At 51.8% G+C, this 21813-nt stretch overlaps 3 protein-coding genes across 5 annotated transcripts; 1 reads left to right on the top strand and 2 right to left on the bottom strand.

The window, feature by feature from the left end:
* Window positions 1-664: 664 nt before the first annotated feature.
* MRPL53 (mitochondrial ribosomal protein L53) lies at window positions 665-5184 on the bottom strand. The gene is made up of 4 exons (XM_084901359.1): window positions 4288-5184; window positions 4076-4188; window positions 2448-3977; window positions 665-2255 (listed from the first exon to the last, which is right to left on the bottom strand). Exons 1-3 carry the CDS (start codon window positions 4380-4382, stop codon window positions 3844-3846), a joined length of 342 nt encoding a protein of 113 aa, XP_084757485.1. The 5' UTR covers window positions 4383-5184; the 3' UTR covers window positions 665-2255; window positions 2448-3843.
* CCDC142 (coiled-coil domain containing 142) lies at window positions 4817-11667 on the bottom strand. 2 transcript variants are annotated; one of them, XM_084901339.1, is made up of 9 exons: window positions 10511-11667; window positions 9861-9947; window positions 9636-9782; window positions 9368-9498; window positions 9183-9296; window positions 6454-6568; window positions 6107-6284; window positions 5750-5949; window positions 4817-5612 (listed from the first exon to the last, which is right to left on the bottom strand). In XM_084901339.1, the coding sequence occupies exons 1-9, from the start codon at window positions 11541-11543 to the stop codon at window positions 5353-5355; spliced, it is 2265 nt and encodes a 754-aa protein (XP_084757465.1). In that variant the 5' UTR covers window positions 11544-11667; the 3' UTR covers window positions 4817-5352. The 2 variants fall into 2 exon arrangements, with proteins under 2 accessions (XP_084757465.1, XP_084757464.1); XM_084901338.1 differs by having other exon boundaries at window positions 9636-9947.
* Window positions 11668-11796: 129 nt separating this feature from the next.
* TTC31 (tetratricopeptide repeat domain 31) lies at window positions 11797-20077 on the top strand. Of its 2 annotated transcripts, XM_084901352.1 has the most exons (13): window positions 11797-11855; window positions 12009-12097; window positions 15536-15638; window positions 15756-15985; window positions 16147-16230; window positions 16646-16702; window positions 16797-16877; window positions 16985-17179; window positions 17485-17536; window positions 17628-17718; window positions 17806-17947; window positions 18169-18270; window positions 18441-20077. In XM_084901352.1, the coding sequence occupies exons 1-13, from the start codon at window positions 11816-11818 to the stop codon at window positions 18735-18737; spliced, it is 1563 nt and encodes a 520-aa protein (XP_084757478.1). In that variant the 5' UTR covers window positions 11797-11815; the 3' UTR covers window positions 18738-20077. The 2 variants fall into 2 exon arrangements, with proteins under 2 accessions (XP_084757478.1, XP_084757479.1); XM_084901353.1 differs by lacking the exons at window positions 11797-11855; window positions 12009-12097 and adding an exon at window positions 12173-12304.
* The last annotated feature ends 1736 nt before the right edge of the window (window positions 20078-21813 follow it).

Below are 21813 nucleotides of genomic sequence, written 5' to 3' on the forward strand. Positions count from 1 at the left end.
CATTATTTTCTATTAAAAAACCCCACAGAAATAAAAAAATAAAAAATAAAATAAAAACCTATTCCACACCCTTATGCTACTCTATTATCACACCTCATCAAAACTTCATTATATAAAATACTTTGTTGCATGTCTACTCCAATTTCAGTATAATCTGACTTCTGGCCCCACCCTACATTGGTAGACTTGCTCATTCAAAAATCACCTTCTGCCCTAGCCACTTTAGCTCAGTAGTTAGAGCAGCGGTCGCCAATCTTTTGGACCTCATGGACCACCAGTTGGCAACTGCTTAGTTAGGGGGTTGGCCCTCAGACTGAAGGGTTTTGGGTTCATTTCCATCAAGGGCATGTACTTCGGTTGCAGGCTCAATTCCCAAGCCCAGTCAGGGCACGTGTGCAAGAATCAACCAAATGATTTGTCTTTCTCATATTGATGTTTCTCTTTCCATCTCTCCCCCCCCCCCCTTCCACTCGCTCAGAATCAATGGGAAAAAAATATCTTTAGGTGAGGATTAACAACAAAAAATCACCTTCAAACCAAACCCAATGGTCAGTCCTGTCTTACTACCAATGCACCTGGTCCATATTGTAGCATTCATTACATACCCGAGTTTTATTATTCATCTTTGTATCTTAGTACCAATGGGAGTTATAGGCACAAGGTATTTTTAAAATATTTGTAAATTCAACAAATGTTTATTGTGCACACTGTATCAGGCATTATGCAAGGTGCTGGGGACAGAGAAAACCCTAACCTCAAGTTCACATGTTTACAGCAATGTTTGAACCACCCCATCTAAAAAAATAAGGAATGCTTAAGTCTGGCCAAAGATAACAGCCATTTAACCAGAGCTGGGAAATTCTTACCCAAGCTGTAACTTTGTAGTGTAAAGCTTCTTGTGTGTTATACATCACTGAGTCTGCTCAGACTCCTGGTAAGCCTTAATGAGTTTTGTCCCCAATGTCCTATCCTCAACAGCCCTGCTCAGCTCCTGTAAACTCATGCCTATGGCTTCTTTCATGGAGTCAATTCACCTTATTTTTGGTCTTCCTCTTTTCCTTTCTATTTTCCCCGGCATTAATGTCTTTTCCAAAGAACCCTGCCTTCTCATGGTATACATAAAGTAGGATGATTAGGCCTCTTACATAACACTTAATTCATTCCCAAAAATGTTCTAGGTGTTAACAGATGTCAATTCATTTAATCCTCTCAACAGTCTTAGGAGGTAGGCACTACTGTCCCCATTTTACAAAAGAGGAAAGAGGCACTGTAAGTAATTTGTCCAAAGTTACACAGATTTTTAAGGGCAAAGCTGGTAGTTTAAGTCAGGCATTCAGGATATTTACTACACTATAATGTCTTGTGGTAGTTTTCTTTTTTTAAAGAGAGAGGGGGAATTCAGCCCTTTGTAGATAGCACCCTTTTATAAATAAATAAATAAATAAATAAATAAATAAATAAATTAATTAATTAATTAATTAATTTCAGAGAGAAAAGGAGAAATAGAAACATCAATGACAAGAATCATTGATTGGCTGCCCCTTACTGCGGGTCAAGCCTGGGCATGTGCCCTTGACTGGAATCGAACCTGGGAGGGACCCTTTAGTCTGCAGGCTTACCTCTACCCACTAAGCTAAACCAGCTAGAGCGAGATAGCCTTCTTCTAAGCAGAGAAGCAGAACAGTAATGCTGTAGGAGACTCATGGAAAACGTATTTGGCAAAGCACCCAGCAAGCAGTGTCTAGAGATCCTTGATTGCCTAGCTGAGCATTTTGAAGTTCTGGTGGCTAGCAACCATCTTTTCCTATAAGCCATAGTAAAAAGAATATACTACATTGTGCCGGGACCGGTTTGGCTCAATGGATAGAGCGTCGGCTTGGGGACTGAAGGGTCCCGGGTTCAATTCCGGTCAAGGGCATGTACCTTGGTTGCAGGCATATCCCCGGTAGACTCTCTCATCGATGTTTCTAACTATCTCTCTCCTTTCCTCTCTGTATAAAATCAATAAAATATATTTAAATATATATATATACTACATTGTAACCAACTACATTCAGATATACACATGTACATGTATTTTATATATCTATACACACATATATAGTGTCTCCCCAAAAATGTATAACACATTTTGAATAATCATAAAGGCCATGTTTATTAAAATACATTTCATTTTCAAAACTGAGCTATCAGCTATTAAAGTGTGTGTACATTTTGGGGGGATACCTTATATATAGATAATTATATACTTAACCCTTTGCACTCCGCTGTCCCCTCTCAGGGGACATCGGAATTCTAGCATATCACTCGGATGTCCCCTCTCAGGGGACATTGCAGTTTATTAGTGATTACGGGGAATTGAGTTAATTCAACGCTCGTTTCGCAAAGTAGCGTCGAGTAGCTGGTAGCCAATGTCCAGAATGGTTCGGAGTGCAAAGGGTTAAAACTTAACTTTTTAAAAAAATATATATTTTATTGATTTTTCACAGAGAGGAAGGGAGAGGGATAGAGAGCTAGAAACGTCGATGAGAGAGAAACATCAGCTGCCTCTTGCATATCCCCGACTGGGGATGTGCCCGCAACCAATGTACATGCCCTTGACTGGAATCGAATCTGGGACCCTTCAGTCCGCAGACCGACGCTGTACCACTGAGCCAAACCGGTTTCGGCAAAATTTAACTTTCTTAAAAGAATACTTCTCATTCCATGTGCCATACATGTGCTGATACTTTTTATTCTATTTTACTTTTTTTTTTTTTTTCCTGAGGAAGAAGGAGGGACTCTGTTTAATTCGCCAGTGGACTCAGAGGACATATTTTACTTTTTATTTATTAAAAGTTGATTTAACCTCCTAAATTGATTCATGATCCACAGTAATGGGTAGTAACTGTATGAAAAGTACGTTAGGTGCTGTTCTCCCAAACAAGTAGTATTGAGAAATAACCAGTGATGTGCTTTGGAAAGATAAAATTAAGCAGCAGCAAAAATTATGAGAAAAAAAGGAGACTGTAACAATAACACAGGAGAGTTAATGGGAATGAAGAGAACTTTTGTTTAACATAGAAATAAAATTTCAGGAGCTTTTAACACAGAAATAATATGAACTTACTGACTGGATATGCAAGGAAACAGAGATAGCAGAGCCAGAGATAATGCTGTGATTTCCAGCCCAGGTGGCTGAGCACATGAAGTGCCTTTAAAAGGAATGGGGAAGTCAGTGAGAGGCAAGTATATGTGTATGTAGGGTTATCAATTTTATTTTGAACAAAGAATGTTTGTAAGATTTGGAGAAAATCAGTAGTAACCTGACTATAGCACAGAAATTAAGATGAGACCCAAACAGAAATGCAGGGTTTAACCCAAAGGGTAGTTCAAGTTATAACAGAAGATGAGATAGCCCAAAAGTAAAGGGGGGGGGGGGGGTGTGTGTACCTTTATGTTTAAGAGAGGGAAAGGAAAAAAAAAAAAAAAAAAGGAAGAGAAGTTCCATAGGGAATGAATGAATTAAAAGTGGCAAATGCTACTTAGGTGGAGAGATCAGTACTAAGAAAACAGCACTGGATTTAGCTAATAAGAGTAAGAGGTATCATACTTGAGTGAGTGGTACCAAATTCAAAACGTGATGGTTAGAAAACGAAATAAATTCAAGTTTGTCTAGACCCCTCCCGAATCCTGTCTCATCCCAGAAGCATTGGTTGGATTTGTAGTCATAGGGCTCTTTTCAGGGGTGGGGGTGGTGTCTGTGGCCCTCCAGATGGTGAGTTGAATGATTAAGTCAAGCTTTTCGTGGATAAGTGTTCTAAGTCCCAGGCTAACATCTGCTTGTTAGTCTCTTACGCGCTGTCAGCGGCCCCCATCGGCGCCGGGGGTGTCCCCGCTCCCCGCTGCGCTCCGGGCCTGGATGTGGGAGGCGAAGGCCATGAGCATCTCCTGGGCGGTGAGGTGGGCGCCGCGCATGACCAGGCGATGCCCGTCTCCTGGGGAAGAAGCGAATGAGTCAGGTACGAGGACCACAGGGCCCAGGGGGCGCGGGCTGCCTGCCGCCCTTCCCGCCCGGCTCCCCCGGCGAGCCCACCGAAAAGCACATCCACGCGGGGTTCGGAGCCGTCGTGCCGCACGTCCACAGTCACCGAGCATTTCAAGTTGGTGGCGCGGACCTTGTCGCGGCTCACCGCCTGGAGGAAGGACCTGCGGCGGGAGAGGGGCGTGAGCGCCGGGCCGAAGAGCGCGAGGCCCCCGGCGGGAGAGAAGGGCGTCCTTTCCCGTTCCCTCTCCCTTCCCCAGTACCTCGTAGACTCCACGTTGTTCTCGAAGGGGCAGAACTGAACCCGAACCTCCTTGACTGCTCGCAGTCCTAGCCGAGCCACGGCGGCCGCCGCCATGGTAACCTCCGCCCCGGAAGCACTCGTTCGGTCAGACGTGTCGTCAGGGGAGGTTGTGAGTGGCTGCGCAGCCGTAGGCCCCGCCCCTCGGTCTCCGCAGAGCACAGGCCCCGCCCCTCGGCCCCCTCAGGGCACAGGCTTCCTGCGCCGCGGGTCGCGTGGGACGGCTGACCACGCCACAGACGAAGAGATGGTTTCGAAACAGATTATGGAGGGGCCCAAAGCAATTGGTCAGCGAATACTACCTACCCTTCATAGCCCTGTGGTGACCCCATAACGACTGTGGAAGAGCCGTCTGCTCCTGGCTTCGAAAACAGGCCCGTCTTCTGCATTTCCCCTTCTAGGTTAACACCAGCTTAGGCGCTGTCCCTCACAAGGAGGACACCATCACCACGGCAGGGCTTATCACTTACCAGGGAGTGACCCCACCCAGGTCATTGAAAATTAAACATGTTGAACTCTCAGTGACCAAAACTTAAATGGGAAGGTCATACAGCCCAATATGGTGCAACGGCTGAAAAGTAGTAATGGGGTGGACAAGGTAATACAACCCTTGGGACAGACCCAGCTATAGACTGTTTCACCTCTGTGGTTCCTGATGTACTCACTTTATGTTTGGTCTGACTCTGGAGACTTAAGAAGTGGCATCTAGACTCGCTGTCTAATTCCCTTTCCTCTGGGATACAACCCTGGGGCCCTCCTCCCAGTGTCTAGCCCTGAGATGTCTTCTCTGACGGGGAATTAGGCCTGAGCCTCCTGGCTCCAGGCTGTGGTATTGCCATTTACTCTGGATTCCAGATACTGGAGTGTCCCTGGATTCTTAGCTTGTAAGCCCAGGCTGTGTAGTTTGTTCTCACGTATGTTTTCTTCCAAGCTTCAGATGTAGGCTTCTTTAACAGGCGGTTCCAATGTCTGGGCTTTCCCAGCCAGAAATGCCGAGCATTGACTTTCTGGCTGCCGATTAGAGTCCTTAGGGTTCAGGACTGGTCTCCAGGCAGGAGAGAAAAGGCAGTTGCCACCAGGGGCGGCGCTGGTGCTGCCTTAGGGCAAGCCAGGCTTGCTGATTTCCCACCAGGTAAGCCTCGGGGCTAGGTCCCCCACCCCACAGCATGCTCAGCAGCTGAGCTGTCTGTGCTGGGGGTGCTCCAGGCCGAAGAGGGGGCTCCAAGCTCTCCAGGCTGTTGAGGCTGCTGCTGGGCAATTCCAAGGTTTGGACCTCCTTACACGCACCTGGTAAGGCAGGAGTGGAAAGGAAGTGGCTGCTGGGGAGTTGCTGAAGCCAGACCAATGATGAGCTTGGGGGATGGGTCTTTAAAGTAGTAAGTGAGGCCCAAAGAGCCTGGAGTTGAGAAGGGGGAGTGACTCACAGCAACAGGGAGGCCTTCTGTGGACTTGAGTCTTGGGCAGAGGCTGCTGCAGTAGACACAGCAGGGCCCCATCCAGCTGCTGGAAGATGCTGAGCGTGAACAGATTCTGGCGAAGTTCAGGGGACAGGCCCCACTGCTCTTCTTCCAACAGCTCTCGGACCACTCCAAAATCTTGTCTAAGCTGCAGTGTCCCCTGCAGGCTGAAGGCCGAGGTACAAGATGACCACCTGACCCTCTGGTCTTCCTAAACTGCTCTGCCCCACTTATCCCTCCTTTATTCCAATTTCATTCACCACCACCACCACCACCACCACCACCCCCCCCCCCCCACCCGCCACTACTTCCTTTTCTCCCCACCTGAACCGGATCCCATGGGTGAGGATGTGGTCTAGCCAGGCACTCAGGATGGCTGTCAATGCCTGGACAAGGGCAGGGGCCTGGGCTGGAGGTAGCAAACCCTGCAATCCTTGCAATACAGGCTCCAGTACAGTGCGGACCACCAACCTAGCATACTCACTAGGAATGCTGGGAAGTTCTGGGGTAAGAGAAAAGGAAGGACAGGATATAAGGTTACTGAGATCCATGAGCACCTAATGAAGAGATTGGGGGAAGACAGTAGGATTTCCGGTGTGGGGGTAGGATTTGGAGGGGTCTGGATACTCTTACCCCCTGGGAACCCTGAGGATGCTGGAATGAGGAGTTACCAGAACAAAGGCGCCGCCGCCAGTATCGACCCCGTGGCATGTGAAGTTCGAAGCCCTGTGTAGCTTGTTTATAGCATTCTTGAAAAAAGAGACTCAGTGACTCTTCAGGCAGGAGCTGTGGGCACAGTGACAAAGTAAAAGGGGTTTGTCTGTTAGGGCAGTGGTCGGCAAACTCATTAGTCAACAGAGCCAAATATCAACAGTACAATGACTGAAATTTCTTCTGAGAGCCAAAAACCGACTTCTGCGCATGGGCCACAAAGTTTCAATCGCACTGTATGTGCGTGCCCACACGTGGTATTTTGTGGAAGAGTCACACTCAAGGGGCCAAAGAGCCACAGTTTGCAGAACACTATTAGGGGCTTGTCAAGTTCTGATGCTTTTCTAAATCTGAGCTGTTTAACTTGGCATCCATAAAACCTAAGAACAGAATTGTATACATAATTGTGTGGCTCAGGCATTTTCTGAGGACAGATACCATCGCTTTTACTGCATTTTCCAAAAGGTCTAAACCCAGAAAAGATTATGGATAATTGCCCTAAGATATCCTGCTCTTCCCAGCTTGGTTCAGGGGATAGAAATCCTCCAGATTAATTTTTTCCTAGAGGAACATTAATAGGAAAGAGAGAGAGAGACCCTCACCACAACCAATGTTCAAAAGCAAATGCTAGGGAGAGGCTGAAGAAAAGGGAGTTGTACAATATCTGGCTATCATTTATGAAAGGAAGGCAGGAACTGGGTGAAGATCGGAAGCAATGATTGTAACTTTCTGAGATTCAAGAACCTTTGGAAAAAAAAAAAAAAAAAAAAAGAACCTTTGGGATGTCCTTACACTGAGTATTCTGACAGCCTACTTGCATTTCTCCAGAGCAATGCAAACCCATAAAGTAAGAAAAGGCCCTGGTTTGGTTTCCTCGGTTTGATAGATTTTGTTTTTTATTGATTTCAGAGAGGAAAGGAGAGAGAGGGAAGAAGGGAGGGAGGGAGGGAGATAATCATCAATGATGAGAGAGAATCATTGATGGCTGCCTTCTGCACGAACCCTACTGGAGATTGAGCCTGCAACCCAGGCATGTGCCTTGACCAGAATCGAACCCGGGACCCTTCAGTCCACGGGCCAACGTCTATCCACTGAGCCAAACCAGCTAGGGCTAGGTTTTGTTTTTGAAGGGGGGAGATGGCAAAAAAGAGAGGGTCTCTATAGCCCATCTTGGAGGATAAGCACCCCAAGATATAGGGTATATAGTAGCAGGTCTGTAAAGAAAAGGTGACTAAATGCCAGCAAGCCTGGAGAGAGGAAGGAGTCTGGGGGTCTGGACATGGGGGTGAGGCTGGAACCCATGTGGTTCCTGGTACATATCCTGACAACAGCCTCTCTAAACCAAACCTCTTCTCCCCTCTTTCCTTATTTATGCCAAGGAAATGACCCCTCTGTCAACTGATATTGGTAGGGAACCTCTGTACTCAATACTCAGTAAATGCAAGATCACACGATGAGACAGTCTCTCTGGGGCATTACAGTCCAGTTGGGGAGAAAACTCACAACATCAATTCTTCTTTTTCATCCCAGTACTGTGTGTGGTGGAATGCCCAGATAGAGGAACAAGGCATCAGAGTGCTTTGTACAGTGTTTGGTCCATACAGTGAGCACACTATTTCTGTTCCTTTTGCTCTGTTCTCGCCACCACCACCAAGAGCTGGACAGTATGTCTCCTCACCTCTCTTCCCCCCTGAACACCATCACTGCCTTCACTGTTCCCCTCCCACTCTTACAGTGGCTCCCTACCACTCATTAGATAAAGTCTCGATTCTGTGCACTAGTGTTCAATGCCCTCCATCTGCTTACTCTTCCACAGCGCCCCCCTCCCCCAAACACACACAAACCCACTGCATACAAAGGGAGTTTCTGCTTTGGTCAGGCCGTCTCTCCACTACTCTCCCAAGGAACTATGAACTGTCCGCTTCCTGCCCCTCCTCTAGAGCTGCCAAGCCACCCGTGAGCCATAGGCCTCGTATGGACCTCCTGTCACTACATGCCCACCACTGTCTTCTGTCCTCAGAGCTCCCATGACCATCACTATCCACCCTAATCATAAGGAGAAAGAAATCATGGATCTAGGCAATCATCATCAGTGGCCGTTCATATGACCAAATGAGAGCCTGACATTGGGGAGGGGAAAAATAGATAAAACAAAACTGACCAGGAGCTGACCATTGTTAAAGCCTCTGGGGTAGGAATATGGGACTCCATTATACCCTTCTCTCTACTTGTGCATGTTTGTAATTTTCCATAATACAAAGTAGAAAATGAACAAAGCAAAAAAGATTAAATTTAGCAGAGTCTCCAAGAAAATTCCAAGTTTCTGAGGTGTGCTGTGGCCCACTCCTAACCCCAACACAAAAGCTAGCCACTCTTGCCGGGACCGGTTTGGCTCAGTGGATAGAGCGTCGGCTTGGGGACTGAAGGGTCCCGGGTTCGATTCCGGTCAAGGGCATGTACCTTGGTTGCAGGCACATCCCCAGTGGGGGGTGTGCAAGAGGCAGCTGATCGATGACTCTCTCTCATCGATGTTTCTAGCTCTCTATCTCTCTCTCTTCCTCTCTGTACAAAATCAATAAAATATATTTTTTTTAAAAAAAGAGGAACAATTGTAATAATCTGAACAATAAAGATAAAAAAAAAAAAAAAAAAAAAAGCTAGCCACTCTTGGGGTCCCTGCTCTCCTCACCTGGATCTGTATCGCCAGCTTCCGGATTTCCAGGCCAAGCTGCTGCTCCACCTCCAGGGCCAGGCTTTCCTCCGAGACCAGGCTGGAGAGAACTTCTGCCTGATGTAACAGAGGCTTCGGCAGAAACAGGGAGTGAGGTCTGAGCCCAGCCTGGGCTGCTCCCCTCCGCATCCCTAGCTACTTACCCGCAAGTCCTTCTGGATCAGGAGCAGGAAGGAACCCGGGGCCCATGCTGCCAGATGCTGCTGAGCTCTGCCCCCAAACCAGAGCAAGATGGTCTGCAAGGTGCAGAGCCCCAGGGCAAGGGGTGCAGGGCCTGGGGAGGGGAGGGACAAGTATCTGAGAGGTCATGGAGCACCTTTGGGAGGAGCCAGCCTTTAGAACAGAGGGAAAGAATAAAGGAGATATCCTCAACGGTGCTCCTGTTCCCCCAGCCCCAGCTGCTTGTCTCACCTGGAGGCTGACAGAGCAGCAGCCCTGACTTGGGCTCTCGAAGGGCATCCAAGAGAGGAGGGAAGAGCCGTTGCAGAAGTTCAGTGGTGTGAGAGGATGAGGAAAGGCTGCTCTGGTCGCCAGCAGACCCCAAGGCTTGGCAGAAGACTGAAGATGAGGGGGTACAGTTTAACAGGGAAAGGTCAACTGGGGTTTGTGTCACTCCCAGTGGCCCTTCCTTCTCACCTCGGTCCCAGCTCCGGATCAGAGATTGATGAAACAGGCCGTGACACAACGAAGCCAGCTCCTTCTCACACTCCTGAGGCAGGGATGCTAATGGGAGAAATGACTCGAGCCTGCAAACAAGGCCTCAATTTTCTACAATCACTGCCCACTCAATGATGGGGGGAGAGAGGAGGCATTCCCCCACCCCCCAACCCCCAAACTCAAGACTAGGGTGAAGCCAAGACCGGTTTGGCTTAGTGCACAGAGCGGCGGCCTGCGGACTGAAAGGTCCCAGGTTCGATTCCGGTCAAGGGCATGTTCATTGGTTGCAGGCACATCCCCGGTAGGGGTGTGCAGGAGGCAGCTGATCGGTGTTTCTCTCTCATCGATGTTTCTAACTCTCTATCCCTCTCCCTTCCTCTCTGTAAAAAAAACAAAACAAAACAAAACAAAAACACGGACACACACAAAAAAAACAACACACTAGGGTGAAAAGCAAGACTTTGCCTAGAAAGCTCAGATTGCCTGAATCCCGGGGTTGCAGAGGAGAGCAAGCGGGTGTTCATTTTAAAGGGCCTGTTTTTGTAAGTCAGGCTGGCAGGTGAGTGAGGTCACCGACGGAGAAGGGACTCTCCAGCCTTTCCAAACGCCCACCCAAGCCCACCGCTCACCCTGACTCGGCTGTGGTACCGCTGCTCTGGGGTCCCTCCAGGGTCCTAGGCTTAGGTCCAGACTCTGAGCACAGGCTGCCCATAGCAGGGCCCAGTACTGGCTCCACAGGGCTCCAGCCCCACCTGGGCCCAGGCCGCTGGCTGAACCTGCCACGCCCCCAATCAGGCCCAGGAGACCCAGCAGCAGCTCCCGCTCCTCACTCCACCACGTGCTGAGCTGGTCCCACAAGCCCGATCCCCTGAGCGCCTCATGCAGCCGACGGGCCACCAGGTAACCCCGCTCTTCCGCCAGGAGGCCAAGCACTCGGCCCGGGGGGAAAGGGCGCGCCGCCCCTGGGACGTGGGCTGAGGCTCTTCCCTGCAGCTGATGGTAGGTGGTCAGCGCCTGCAGCAGGTCAGCCAGGTTTGACGACAGCACGGGGCTGGCGGGCGCCCGGCCCAGAGCGCGAAGCTGCGCCTCGATGACAGCATCCAGGCGCTGGGCAGCCAGTCCGACGGGGCGCGCCAGAAGCAGCGGTTCGGGAGTCTCTCTGAGGCCGGCTCGCAGGACTGCCTTCCAGGGAAGCGGCAGCAGCAGCAGGTCGCGGCAGAGCTGAGGCCAGGGGTGCGAGCCTGGGCACGGCGCGCCGGGGTGCAGCATCCTCAGGAGGCGCACGGCCGCCTGGAGGTGGCGGGCGCAGTCCCGCACTTGCAGGAGCCGCTCCCGCTCGCGGTGCAGCCGCAGCAGCGCAGCCTGGAGCCGCTGCAGCGCGGGAGGCACCGGCCTCGGGTCAGCGGCGCCAGCCTCATGGGGCCCTGCCTTGTCCGTCGGCGCCGCCCACCACGGCTGCCCTCTTGCAGCTCCGCCGGGCCGCGGGTCCAAGCAGGGGATGCTCCCGGCCGCCGGCAGCCCCGGCTCGCCACGGACATCCCCGCCGGTGGCGCCCGCTCGCCTTCGCTCCCAGGGCTCTTCCCCCGCGGCCCCTGCCAGTGCCCATGGCTGCGGCCCCGGAGCGAGCGGAGGCAGGCCATCCGAGCGGGACGCCCGGGCCATGGGTCGGCGGGCCCGGAACGAACCTAACGATTCCCACTGGCCCGCGCAGCCCAACGTCCGCCGGAGCCCGGACTCCGCCCCACCCACGGAGCCGTCCTTTCTGGCGCGGCGGCCGCGGGACCGTCCTGACCCCTCTCGCGCCCCGTACCCGGACGCTTCCGCCCCGAACAAAGATGGCCGCCCGCGTTGCCCTCTTACCCCTCCGCCCCTATCCCTTGGGCCCGCATCAAAAACAAGACTGTCTTTCACTTTCGGGTTACTGTGGACGCGAGATGCCGCTGGTTCCGAAGGCAGCGGGGCGGATCAAGCTAGGTAAGCGGGTGTGACCGATCAGGGGGCATCCAGGCGGGCGGGGGCAGCCGGTCCCGGGTCTGTCTGTTTTCAGTAGGGGTCTGAGTCTCATGCGGTGGTTGAGGTCTCCGGCCAACCCCTCTCCCTGACAGGCGGTTTTCTTTTCCTGTATAGACTGTCCTCTGCGGCCCTGCTGCCCGCCGGGGGGCGCTGCTGTCCCCAGGCTCTGCAAGGAATTCGGTCCCGAGGACTACGGCGAAGAGGTAAAGGGGCTCCTAGCTCCCCCTCGCGCCCAGTTTCGGTCGATCACGCCTCTTTCCACCCCGCGGTGCTGAGTCTCGCCGCAGCCGGGAGCCCCGCTGGGCTGCGGGCTTGGAGAGGCGTGGCCTCGGGCCCTGACCTCCTGCAGCCCGCGGCGCGGGGCGGGGAGGCGGCGCCCCGGGAGGACACCGCAGGGATCCGTGCGAGAGGTGCGTGGTGCGCGGGGTAGGGCAGCTTGGAGTCTGTGGGTTGAGGATAAGGAAGGGAGTAGGCTAAGGTAACCAGACGTCGCACTTTTGGCGGGACAGTCCCGATTTTTCCGGGCTTTTTTAAAACGCCGGGGGACAAACTGTTAAAAATCGGGACTGTCCCGCCAAAAGCGGGACGTCTGGTCACCTTAGAGTAGGAGCTCCTTGGAAAGGGTGTTATGATCAGAGGGAGCCGTGGGAGCAAAGACACCAAAGCAAGGAAAAGTTAAAAGAACTTCCTTGAAATGCAACCTGAGCGGAGGGTTTGTTTTAAACTGTAGGAGATGAGGGAACGAAGGCACTTGAAAGGCTTGCCCAACCTAGGGTTTGGATGTTCTCAGGTAGGTGATCTGGTTATTGAGGGAGGGACAGGTTATTTGATTTGGGAACAATGAGAAGCTAGACTTCCAACGGCTTCATGGTTATGTGTAAAAACCTCAAACTCACAAGTCCAGAAGTTCATCATCTTTGCAAACAGATTGCTCTTCCTCTAATCTTAGTTTCAGTTGATGACGCAAACTTCCACCCAGAAATTGAAAGTCATTCTATGTCGTTCCCCCTTTCCTGTACGTCACACATGTAGTTAGTGAGTCACTACTTCTGAAGTGTCTCTCTCCAGTCGAGCCCATCATTTCCTTTCCCACTCCTGCTGCCACTGCCTTAGTTCAAGAGCTCATTCTCTCTGGCCTGGACAGTGGTAATGGCCTTGTCACTAAACATTCCACCAGTCTTTTATCTGAGTGTTTCACTTCCCATGTCAGGTCCACTCCCGTCACTGAGAGAACAAAGTTCCAACTCACTGGGTCACACAGAGTTCAGATATAGCTCCCAGCAGATCTCTATTAGAATAATCTCCTCCCCAATCTGTCTGCCATTACCCTCTCAGCACACACTCGCTGAACACCAGCTGTGCACCTAACACAGGCACTGGTTTCTGCTGGGAAGACAAGTCTTATCAAACAGATAAAAAAAAATCCCTTTATTAAATGGATTAGAAATATCTAGTGGAAGCAGCCAATTAATAAATAAACAATTGCCGAAACTGGTTTGGCTCAGTGGTAGAGCGTCGGCCTGCGGACTGAAAGGTCCCAGGTTCGATTCTGGTCAAGGGCATGTACATTGGTTGTGGGCACATCCCCGTTAGGGGGTGTGCAAGAGGCAGCTGGTCAATGTTTCTCTCTCATCGACGTTTCTAGCTCTCTATCTCTCTCCCTTTCTCTCTGTAAAAAATCAATAAAATATATATTTTAAAAAAAATAAACAATATAGTATGTCAAATACAAGAAGTACAAAGAGAAATAAAGCAAGGAGGAAGCTAGGGACCACTGAGTGGAGTTCAGAGACTTGTTTTAAAAGAAATGGCCAGAGAAAGTTTCTCTACAAAGGTGTAAGCAGAGAGTTGAAGGGGGCAGAAGATTGAGCCATTCACTGGGAAAAGAGCATTGCAGGAGAGGACCTACGTACAAAGGCCCTGGAGATGTTAAAAGTGAAGCTTCTCTGCGCCCTTGGTGTTGTAGGGACTTAAGAGGAGGTCACTGTGGCTGGAGGAGGATGATAAGATGGTAGGAGGTGATTCATGAAGGTATTGGGGGGCCATGTCATGTGTGGCCAGGTTGTAAATGAAGATAATAGCATAGAATGTGTTTGGAGAAGAGGTGGAAGGTCAAAGGAGTGTTTTGTTTGTTTGTTTGTTTGTTTGTTTTGTTTTAAGATGGCTGGACTGGGCTGAGGAGGAAAGAGAGGTTGAAGACATAGGGAATGATATATATTAGGATTTGAACGGCAGGTGCATCCTGGGGAGGTTCCTACAATGGGTCCAGAGCATGCATTATTTGTGTCTAAGTTTCAGTTTCAGAAGTTGAAACAAACCTACCAACAATTCAAATATGAGAATAAAGTTTGATGAAAGTGCCCAGCAATGTAAATGAAGATGCCGTTGAGTCCAGACTGTCTACTGAGGGGAGCCCTGCATCTAACACTGTTTAGAGGTTGACTATCCCTCAGTGATCTGAAGTCCTGCCTACACATTATTTTAGCACTCTGGAGTTTCATGTGGCTTCTAGGTTTCTCAGTCAGCAGGCTACCACCTAGTCAGGGTCTGCTCTGTTTAGGCCTGATGAGCCGCATTGGGACGTGATGATTCCTGTCCTTCTTAGTTTAATTTTTATTTTTATATATATCTTATTGATTTCAGAGAGGAAGGTTCGATTCTGGTCAAGGCACATACATGCCTGGGTTGCAGGTTCCAGTAGGGGGTGTACAGGAGGCAGCCAATCAATGATTCTCTCTCATCATTGATGTTTTTATCTCTCGCCCCCTCTCCCTTCCTCTCTGAAATTAATAAAAATATATTTTAAGAAAAACAGTGAATAGTAAGGCTCTGTATTGTATAACACAGTCTGTGTGAGCGCAGCTTGGTTGAGAGAGAGTAGAGACCATTGGAGATGAAAGGGTGTGGCATGTCGTTGAGGGGAGATAGAATTTGAACTGGACCTTGAAGTTGAGACAAGATGTGGTAAGAAAGCAGGCCAGAGCCAGGAGGGATTCGAGGACCGCTGTGGGGAAAGCCTACGGCTGGAAAGAGCCTGGTGGCAGAGGGAGGATGGCAGAGGAGGATTGGAAAGGTTGCCAAGGAGCTTTTTGGAAGGTTCCAGATCCCAGGCTGAGCAGCTAGATGCCAATGTGTGGCCTTGGCAGTGGGGGGTTACTGGAAGTGCCTCAGTAAGGGGGTAATTGTTGAGAGCTTGGGAGAGACATGAAGTGCAGGTGAGAGGCCAGCAAGGAATTGCTGCATTCAGTTAAGCGTGAGGTAGCTCCAGGCGGGGTAAAGGGGGGCTGTTCATGTTCAAAGATATGACAGGGGGCGTGACTGGATGAGCAGGTAAGAGGACTTCGTTTTAGTGGCTGACCGAGTGGCAAATCAGGGGAGGAGATACTGGATGGTGGAGAAGGCCAGGCTGAAAGCCACACTCAGCCCTTGGGCAGGCGGGACAACAGTGAAGTGAGGTGATGCGCCATGAAAGCTGAGAGTAGTGTGTTTTGAGGTGCTGAGCTGGGAGAGGTGGGCCAGTTGGGTTCTCCAGGCCGGGTGGCTGCTTTGTGATCCCCATGGTGGAGGGGTCAACCTAGCCACGCCCCTTGCTTTCTCCCAGAGCTCCCCCCAACACCAGCCTACCTCCCCTCCTCTCCCAGGACATAGTGGATTTTCTTCGACGGCTGGTGGAGAGTGATACCCAGGGCCTACACCGGATCCGTGTGGATAGGAGCAGCGGGCGGCTGCAGCTGTGGCACCATGGTGGGGAGTGAAGGGGCCGGGCCCAGGGATCAAGGCTGGTACCCTGGGGAGGGCTGGCCCTCAGATGCTCCTCTCCCTCATGTCTTTTCTTTCCCTTCTCTCTCTCCCTCCTGACAGATTACCTCCTGAACCATTTCCACAATGAGGGAGAAACGACTAGACAGAGTGATGGGGGCAAGGGGGCTGCGGGACCGGGTACCTACTGTGGTCTCCAAAAGTCCTTCCTGTGCCCTCCCCAAGGGCCTAAGCCTTGCCCTCAAAGACCCTCTGCCTCTGCATCCTTGCCCAGCGGCTCGGACAGCCTGCTTCAGGTGCCCATGCCCCAGAAGCTCCTGCTGACTGAGGAGGTGAGACTGTCTGCATGGGGCTTCACCTTCTCCCAGTGACCTTTGAACCCCATATTCCCGTATCTATAGCACCCCCTAATCTGGACCTTCCAGGATCCTTCCATACTTACCTCTCTGTTGCTTTCGCTCTCTTCTCCTGCCGCCCGCCCTTCCTCCTCCAGGAAGCCAACCGTCTGGCCGAGGAGCTGGTGGCCGAGGAGGAGCGCGTGAAGCGGAAAGCAGAGAAGAAGCGGCTCAAGAAGAAGGTGGCTAGAGGGGCGGGAGCTCAGAGGGGTTGGGGGGAGGGAAAGCTTCGAGGCGACCTGCAGGATCCTCTTGCCAGGGGGCCCAGGGGGCCCAGGGACAGTAGGGCCTCCCTGAGACCACGTGGTGCAGCCATTCTGGGGCCACCATGCTGCCTGGGCTGGGCTCTGCCTCCTGCTCGCTGGGAGATGTCTGCCTGGTAGCTCTTGTCTGCTTTCTCACTTGTAAAATGAGGATAACAATGCCTCCCTCAGAGAGTTCCAAGGATTAAGTGAGATAGTGTATGCAAAACTCTTCACCGGTACATACATGGCATAGAGTATATATTCTCCACATGAAGAACTGATCTCAGGATACAAATTTTATCTGTAACTTAAGTATAGTGCTCAGAATACATCATCCTCATCATTATTACAGCGCCAAAAGGACCGAAAGCGACAGGAGCGCCTGGGGCAGGACAGCGGGGTGCCCAAGGTGAGTGTCCACAGACAGGCACCAGGAGTTCCAAGTGCCAGGAGGATGTGGCTCCCGCCATTCCCAACTCTGTGCCTGTTTACCTTCCCTCCAGGTCGAGGCCACCTCGGGTGGGAATGGGAGCCCCCCGTCCAGCCCTGGGAGCACAGCTCCGGGACAGTGTGGTGAGGAAGAGGTGAGAGCCCCCTTTATTCCCCTCTTGGCCTCTGCTTACCTCCTGCTTCCCCCTACTCCAGGACATACTCATCCCCACCCCGCCCTCCCTTTCCTTTCCGCTCCCAGGACGTACTGGATCTGTCCAGCACCTTCGTGTCCTTGGCTCTGCGCAAGGTTGGGGATTGGCCCCCCAGCCCTCTCAGAGCGAAGGAACTGAGCCAGGAGCCCCAAGGCAAGAGCCCGGGCCCTCGGAAGAAGATGAGCCAGGAGGAAGGAAGCTGGCCGAGAGAAGAGGCCCCCACGCAGAGCCCTAAGGCAGAGGTGAGGGGAACAGAAAAACCTCTGCTGGAACTAGTGGAAAATTCTGGGGAGTCCGATGATCTAAGGGTCGAGGGCAGTGACCAAGGGAAGGAGTTCTCTGGCCTCATGTTTAAGAGACTTGGGGTCAAGCTCCACCACTGACACCCTGACCCCGGCTAGTTTCCTCAGCAGGAAAGTAGGGCTGACAGCGTCTTGCTTGAGCTAGTTGGTGCCGATTGTAATGTTAATTGTGTGAACAAAAGAGAAGAATTTGGGGAGGTTGAGGCCCAAGTCCTGCTTGACTCTTCTCCCCTTGCCATCCCTAGGCATCTCCAGGACTGCTGGCAGCCGCCTTACAGCAGAGCCAGGAGCTGGCAAGTAAGATCCTCTCTCCCTCCTCTCCCGCCCTCCCTGGGCTGGCCCCATCTGAGGCAGCTCCGTCTGAACCTTCCACCCTCCCTCCTGCCAGAGTTGGGTACCGGCTTTGCTCAGAAAGGTTTCTACCGTGAGGCCGTGGTCCTCTTCACCCAGGCCTTGAAGCTCAACCCCCAGGACCACAGGTAGGCGGGGGCTTGGCCGTTGTGCTGGGAGGTCAGGGCAAGGCAAGGTGTTGAGGACCGGACTTTCGGCCACTTTGTCTTCATCAGGTTATTTGGAAACCGCTCTTTCTGCCACGAGAGGCTGGGTCAGCCGGCGTGGGCCCTGGCTGATGCTCAGGTGGCCCTGACCCTGCGGCCTGGCTGGCCCCGAGGCCTCTTCCGCCTGGGCAAGGCCTTGATGGGGCTGCAGGTACTGGGTCCAACATTGGAGGCAGAGGAGGAATTTGGGTGGGATGGTGGGTATTGGTTTTATATCGACATTTTCTAGGTAAGCTCCAGGTACCGCAATGTCACAGTGTCAGTGATATCAGGAGCTGGGGGCCAGCTGGAGAAAGAGGGCACTTTTAAGTTCCTTGACCACTGCCCTTCCCCCAGTACCTAAACTTTCCTCTTTCCAATCTGGGACCAAAGCGTTTGGAGGAGGCCGCCGCTGTGTTCCAGGAGACCCTGAGGGGCGGGGCCCAGCCCGATGCCGCTCGGGAGCTCCACGCTTGTCTTCTGCAGCTCGCCACGGTAAGGGAGCCAGGCGTGCTCTTGCTGAGGGGCAGCAGGGAGAATTGGCTGTGATTGCAACACCTTCTGCCTCAGTGGGGGAGCAGGCGGGGGCAGAACGAGTGGATGAGGGGCAGGAGCTGCGCCGCTAGAAAGGAGTACGTCAGGTGGCCCTCCCTTTCCCTTCTCAGCAGGATCAGCGAGGAGGACACCCTGCACCGCCTCCGCCAGCTGGGTTCCCCCAGCCATTTCCCCACCCTGAGCCCGTGGCCGCAGGCCTTCTCTCCCTCAGTCACCCTCCAGGCGCTGCTCCGAGGGCCCCTGGCCTTCCGTCTCCACCCCTGCATCATCCACCTCATCACCCGAGCCTCTCCAGCCGGCCCCACCCCCAGCCTCTGGGTGGAAGACCTCCTCTCCATCTCCAGAACCCCTCAAAGGGCTGGGGCTCCCTGGGACTCGGGCCCCCGCATCTACCTCAGGCCAGATGAGGGAAGTCCTGTCCCTCATTGGACAAGGCCATGTGTATATCCCACCAGGATGAGGGACACTATGCGGTGGCTGTTCCCTGAATATTTTGAGACCTTGTACTTCAAAACCATAGTTAGAGACACCGCTGATAGTCATTCCTCTTGCCACAGAGACCTTCTGATGAGAGCAAGAGGCCCATGCCCATTAAACCGGCCTTTCTTTTGTTCTCAAGCAGATGGCTTCTTCTGGGCCAGTGGTCGGCAAACTGTGGCTCGCGAGCCGGTTTACTGCTCTGTTGACTAATGAGTTTGCCGACCACTGTTCTGGGCAATAAGGAAAAACAAAATCCACCAAGGCTCAAGAAGGGAACCTTACAAGTACAAAAGTTCAGGCGTTAGGACTCTAGGGGGCATCTGAGGCTTGCTCTGCTCCTGGCCCTGGGGAGCTCACTCAGTAGCCAGAGCTCTGCGCCTGGGAATGGGGTCATAGTGATGACTAAGGCTGAGTCGCACTGTTCACCTGTGGGTGCTCACCTCATCTTAATCCCAGTGCTTGCCCCGTTTTCTCCAGCCCCAGCTCCTCATGACTTGTTTCCTGTCCATATTTTTGTGCACATGTGACCTATCCTTTGCCCGGTGGTCTGATGCTCACTTCTCTGACTGCTAGAAGATTCGCCAAGGGTCTGCATTTGGGAATCCCCTTACCCAGGTCCCGCCTGGAGCTGGCAGAGCCCATCCATCTCCACACCTCCCTCTGCTGGCTCTCCCCCGGCGGGCCTCGGCAGGCACCCAGGCTGCCCTGGCCCTGTTCTCTCTCCACTTCAGCACCGGGCATTGTAACTAGTCTTCACCTCTGTGCATTTACTCAGTCTTCCCGCCAAGGGTCGCTGCCCCAAGAGATGGATATAAGTCTCTTCTTCCTATGTAAGAATCATGAGTTCTTTTTGGTTTCTCCGATTCTGGCAGCTGCCCTTGGCTGGTTGCTACCTAGCGTTGCCTGGGACTCTCAGCTCATTTAAATGCAGATCTTCAGGGGATTTTTAGGCCTCTCAGAATGCTCTCCCATGAGGAACCACTCATCAGGATAAGTGATTCCTGCTGCCTTTTATGGGTCTTGCTCAATACCGTTCATACGTAGAGATAGGAGGTGCTGAAATTGTACAGTTGGATAAAATCTGCCATTACTAGTTGGGTCACCTTGGACAGGTCACTCAACATCTGTGCCTCAGTTCCCTCATCTGTAAAATGGGTGCAATCCCTACCTCACAGAGCTGTTGCGAGGACTGAAAGAGAAAGTGAGAAAATACCTACAAAGTGCCTGGTACATAGTGACTGTTAAATAAACCAATTTTTATCTGCAACTGTCCTACACATTCTTGATTCCCTTGGTGGAAAGAAAGGGAATTGCTGCTTATTTCACAAAATACAGAGTTCCTGGGACGGTGGTTCTCAAAGTGTGGTCCCTGGACCAGCAGCATCAGTGTCACCTGGGAACTTGTTACAAATGCAAGTTCTCAGGCCCCACCGGAGACCTAAATCAGAATCTGCAGGGCAGGAGCCCAGCGATTGTTTCAGTAGTCCTCCGGGTGATTCTGCTGTTCCCATCCAGAGGCCATTTCGAAGGACAGGCTTAAGTTTTGTTTGTTCAAGCCTTGATGATAAGAGATGGCAGCGCTGGGCTAGAATTTAGGAAACCTCAAGTGGAGAAGGTGTATGACTCAGAACCAACTAACTTGACTGGCCCCCGCCTTCCTAAGTAGATTTATTTGCCCTGGAAGTTCTTTGCTTCTGCCTGGTTGGGGCGTGGTGCTGGGGAGAGGAGCTTGTTGTTTTTAGGGATGACTCCACCAGAGCCCTGCCCACCTGACCTTGTTTTGTGGGGGAACTCTGCTTTGGGGACCCCACCGAGGCTCCTGGCGTCTCTAAGAATAGCTGATTACCACGGCTATGTGGTATCTTCGCTTTCAGGCTGAGCTGGCTCCTTGCTCTTCCAGCCTCAAAGACATACTCCCTCTTGTCCTAGACTTGAATCTTCTCCAGGATGTCCCCATACTCACACTGCTAACCAGTAGGGTTGTGACAAAGCAGCCTGAGTTCTGAGCCCCCAGGGCTGGAAAGCAGAGTGCTAACCCATCCTGATTTTCCTGGGACTGAGGGATTCCCTAGGGGTGGGACTTTCCGTGCTAAAGCTGGGATGGAAGTCTTGGATATACAGGAATAAGTTGGTCACCCTACTCTAAAGGTTCCAGAGAGGCCATTAGAAGGGGAGAAAGGAAATAAGCAGGGGGCCTTCAACATGAACCAGGGGAGGTATGTGTGTGTATGTGTAGTTGAAGGGACAACACAGTTACAAAGAATATGTATATGATGGCTGACAGATTGGTAGCTCTATCCTAGTTACCATTGTCTGTTTATGTCCATGATGCCATTTTCCAGTTGCCCAGGTTTGCAAGGTTGTCACTGACTCATGCAATTTTTCATCACTGGGGGAATAACACTGACTCATCTTTGCTGATGGCCTCCCTCTTTCCCTGCTCCAAGTCTGGCCCTGAATTCTCTCTGCTCTTACCTTTTGCAGTAGCCAGAAACACACTACTTCCTCAGTCTCTGGTCCACCCTGAACGCTGCTCTCATGCCTCTCCTCTAAAACCCCCAAGGACCAGGTTCCGTCTACAGTACAATGCCTGTATTTCTACCCCTGGCCCTCCTCCTCTCCTCTCTCTGTAATCTCTTTCAGTTAGGCCCAGTCACACTTATAGGGACAGAACCTACCATGGCCAACAGCATAAGCATGAGTCAGACAACAGGTGAGTCCCAGCCTCACCACTTAGAAGCCTCATGACATGACCAAGTTCCCTTGGGCTTCTGTGATCCATCCAGTTTCCTTATCCTTAAAATGAAATTAAAGCCTCATTATCTCCTGGGGTTATTTTGAAGATTAATCCATGCAAGGCCCCTGGAACTGCTCAGTGAGTGGTAGCTATTGTCTGAAAAGGCCAGGTTCCCTCTGCCTTCCAGCCCTGTTCACTCTCCTGGGACCTCCCCTTGCAACTGAGACCCTAGCTGAGCCTCCTGAACCCTTGCGAGTGATTCTGTG

This window comes from Pipistrellus hanaki (assembly GCF_964339955.1).
Source record: "Pipistrellus hanaki genome assembly, chromosome: 12".
Classification (NCBI taxonomy): Eukaryota; Metazoa; Chordata; class Mammalia; order Chiroptera; family Vespertilionidae; genus Pipistrellus; species Pipistrellus hanaki.

What these genes read in the sequence shown, in the direction of transcription:
- MRPL53 (XM_084901359.1), bottom strand. Translation starts at nt 4,382, where the DNA reads ATGGCGGCGGCCGCCGTGGCTCGGCTAGGACTGCGAGCAGTCAAGGAG. An exon ending in AACAACGTGGAGTCTACGAG is followed by an intron (nt 4,189 to 4,287) that starts GTACTGGGGAAG and finishes CTCCCGCCGCAG; the next exon opens with GTCCTTCCTCCAGGCGGTGA. An exon ending in CCGCGTGGATGTGCTTTTCG is followed by an intron (nt 3,978 to 4,075) that starts GTGGGCTCGCCG and finishes CTTCTTCCCCAG; the next exon opens with GAGACGGGCATCGCCTGGTC.
- CCDC142 (XM_084901338.1), bottom strand. Translation starts at nt 11,543, where the DNA reads ATGGCCCGGGCGTCCCGCTCGGATGGCCTGCCTCCGCTCGCTCCGGGG. An exon ending in GGTACCACAGCCGAGTCAGG is followed by an intron (nt 9,948 to 10,510) that starts GTGAGCGGTGGG and finishes TTCTCCCATTAG; the next exon opens with CATCCCTGCCTCAGGAGTGT. An exon ending in CAGAAGGCCTCCCTGTTGCT is followed by an intron (nt 5,613 to 5,749) that starts GTGAGTCACTCC and finishes CTGCCTTACCAG; the next exon opens with GTGCGTGTAAGGAGGTCCAA.
- TTC31 (XM_084901352.1), top strand. Translation starts at nt 11,816, where the DNA reads ATGCCGCTGGTTCCGAAGGCAGCGGGGCGGATCAAGCTAG. An exon ending in CCGAGGACTACGGCGAAGAG is followed by an intron (nt 12,098 to 15,535) that starts GTAAAGGGGCTC and finishes CTCCTCTCCCAG; the next exon opens with GACATAGTGGATTTTCTTCG. An exon ending in CGCAGAGCCCTAAGGCAGAG is followed by an intron (nt 17,180 to 17,484) that starts GTGAGGGGAACA and finishes TGCCATCCCTAG; the next exon opens with GCATCTCCAGGACTGCTGGC.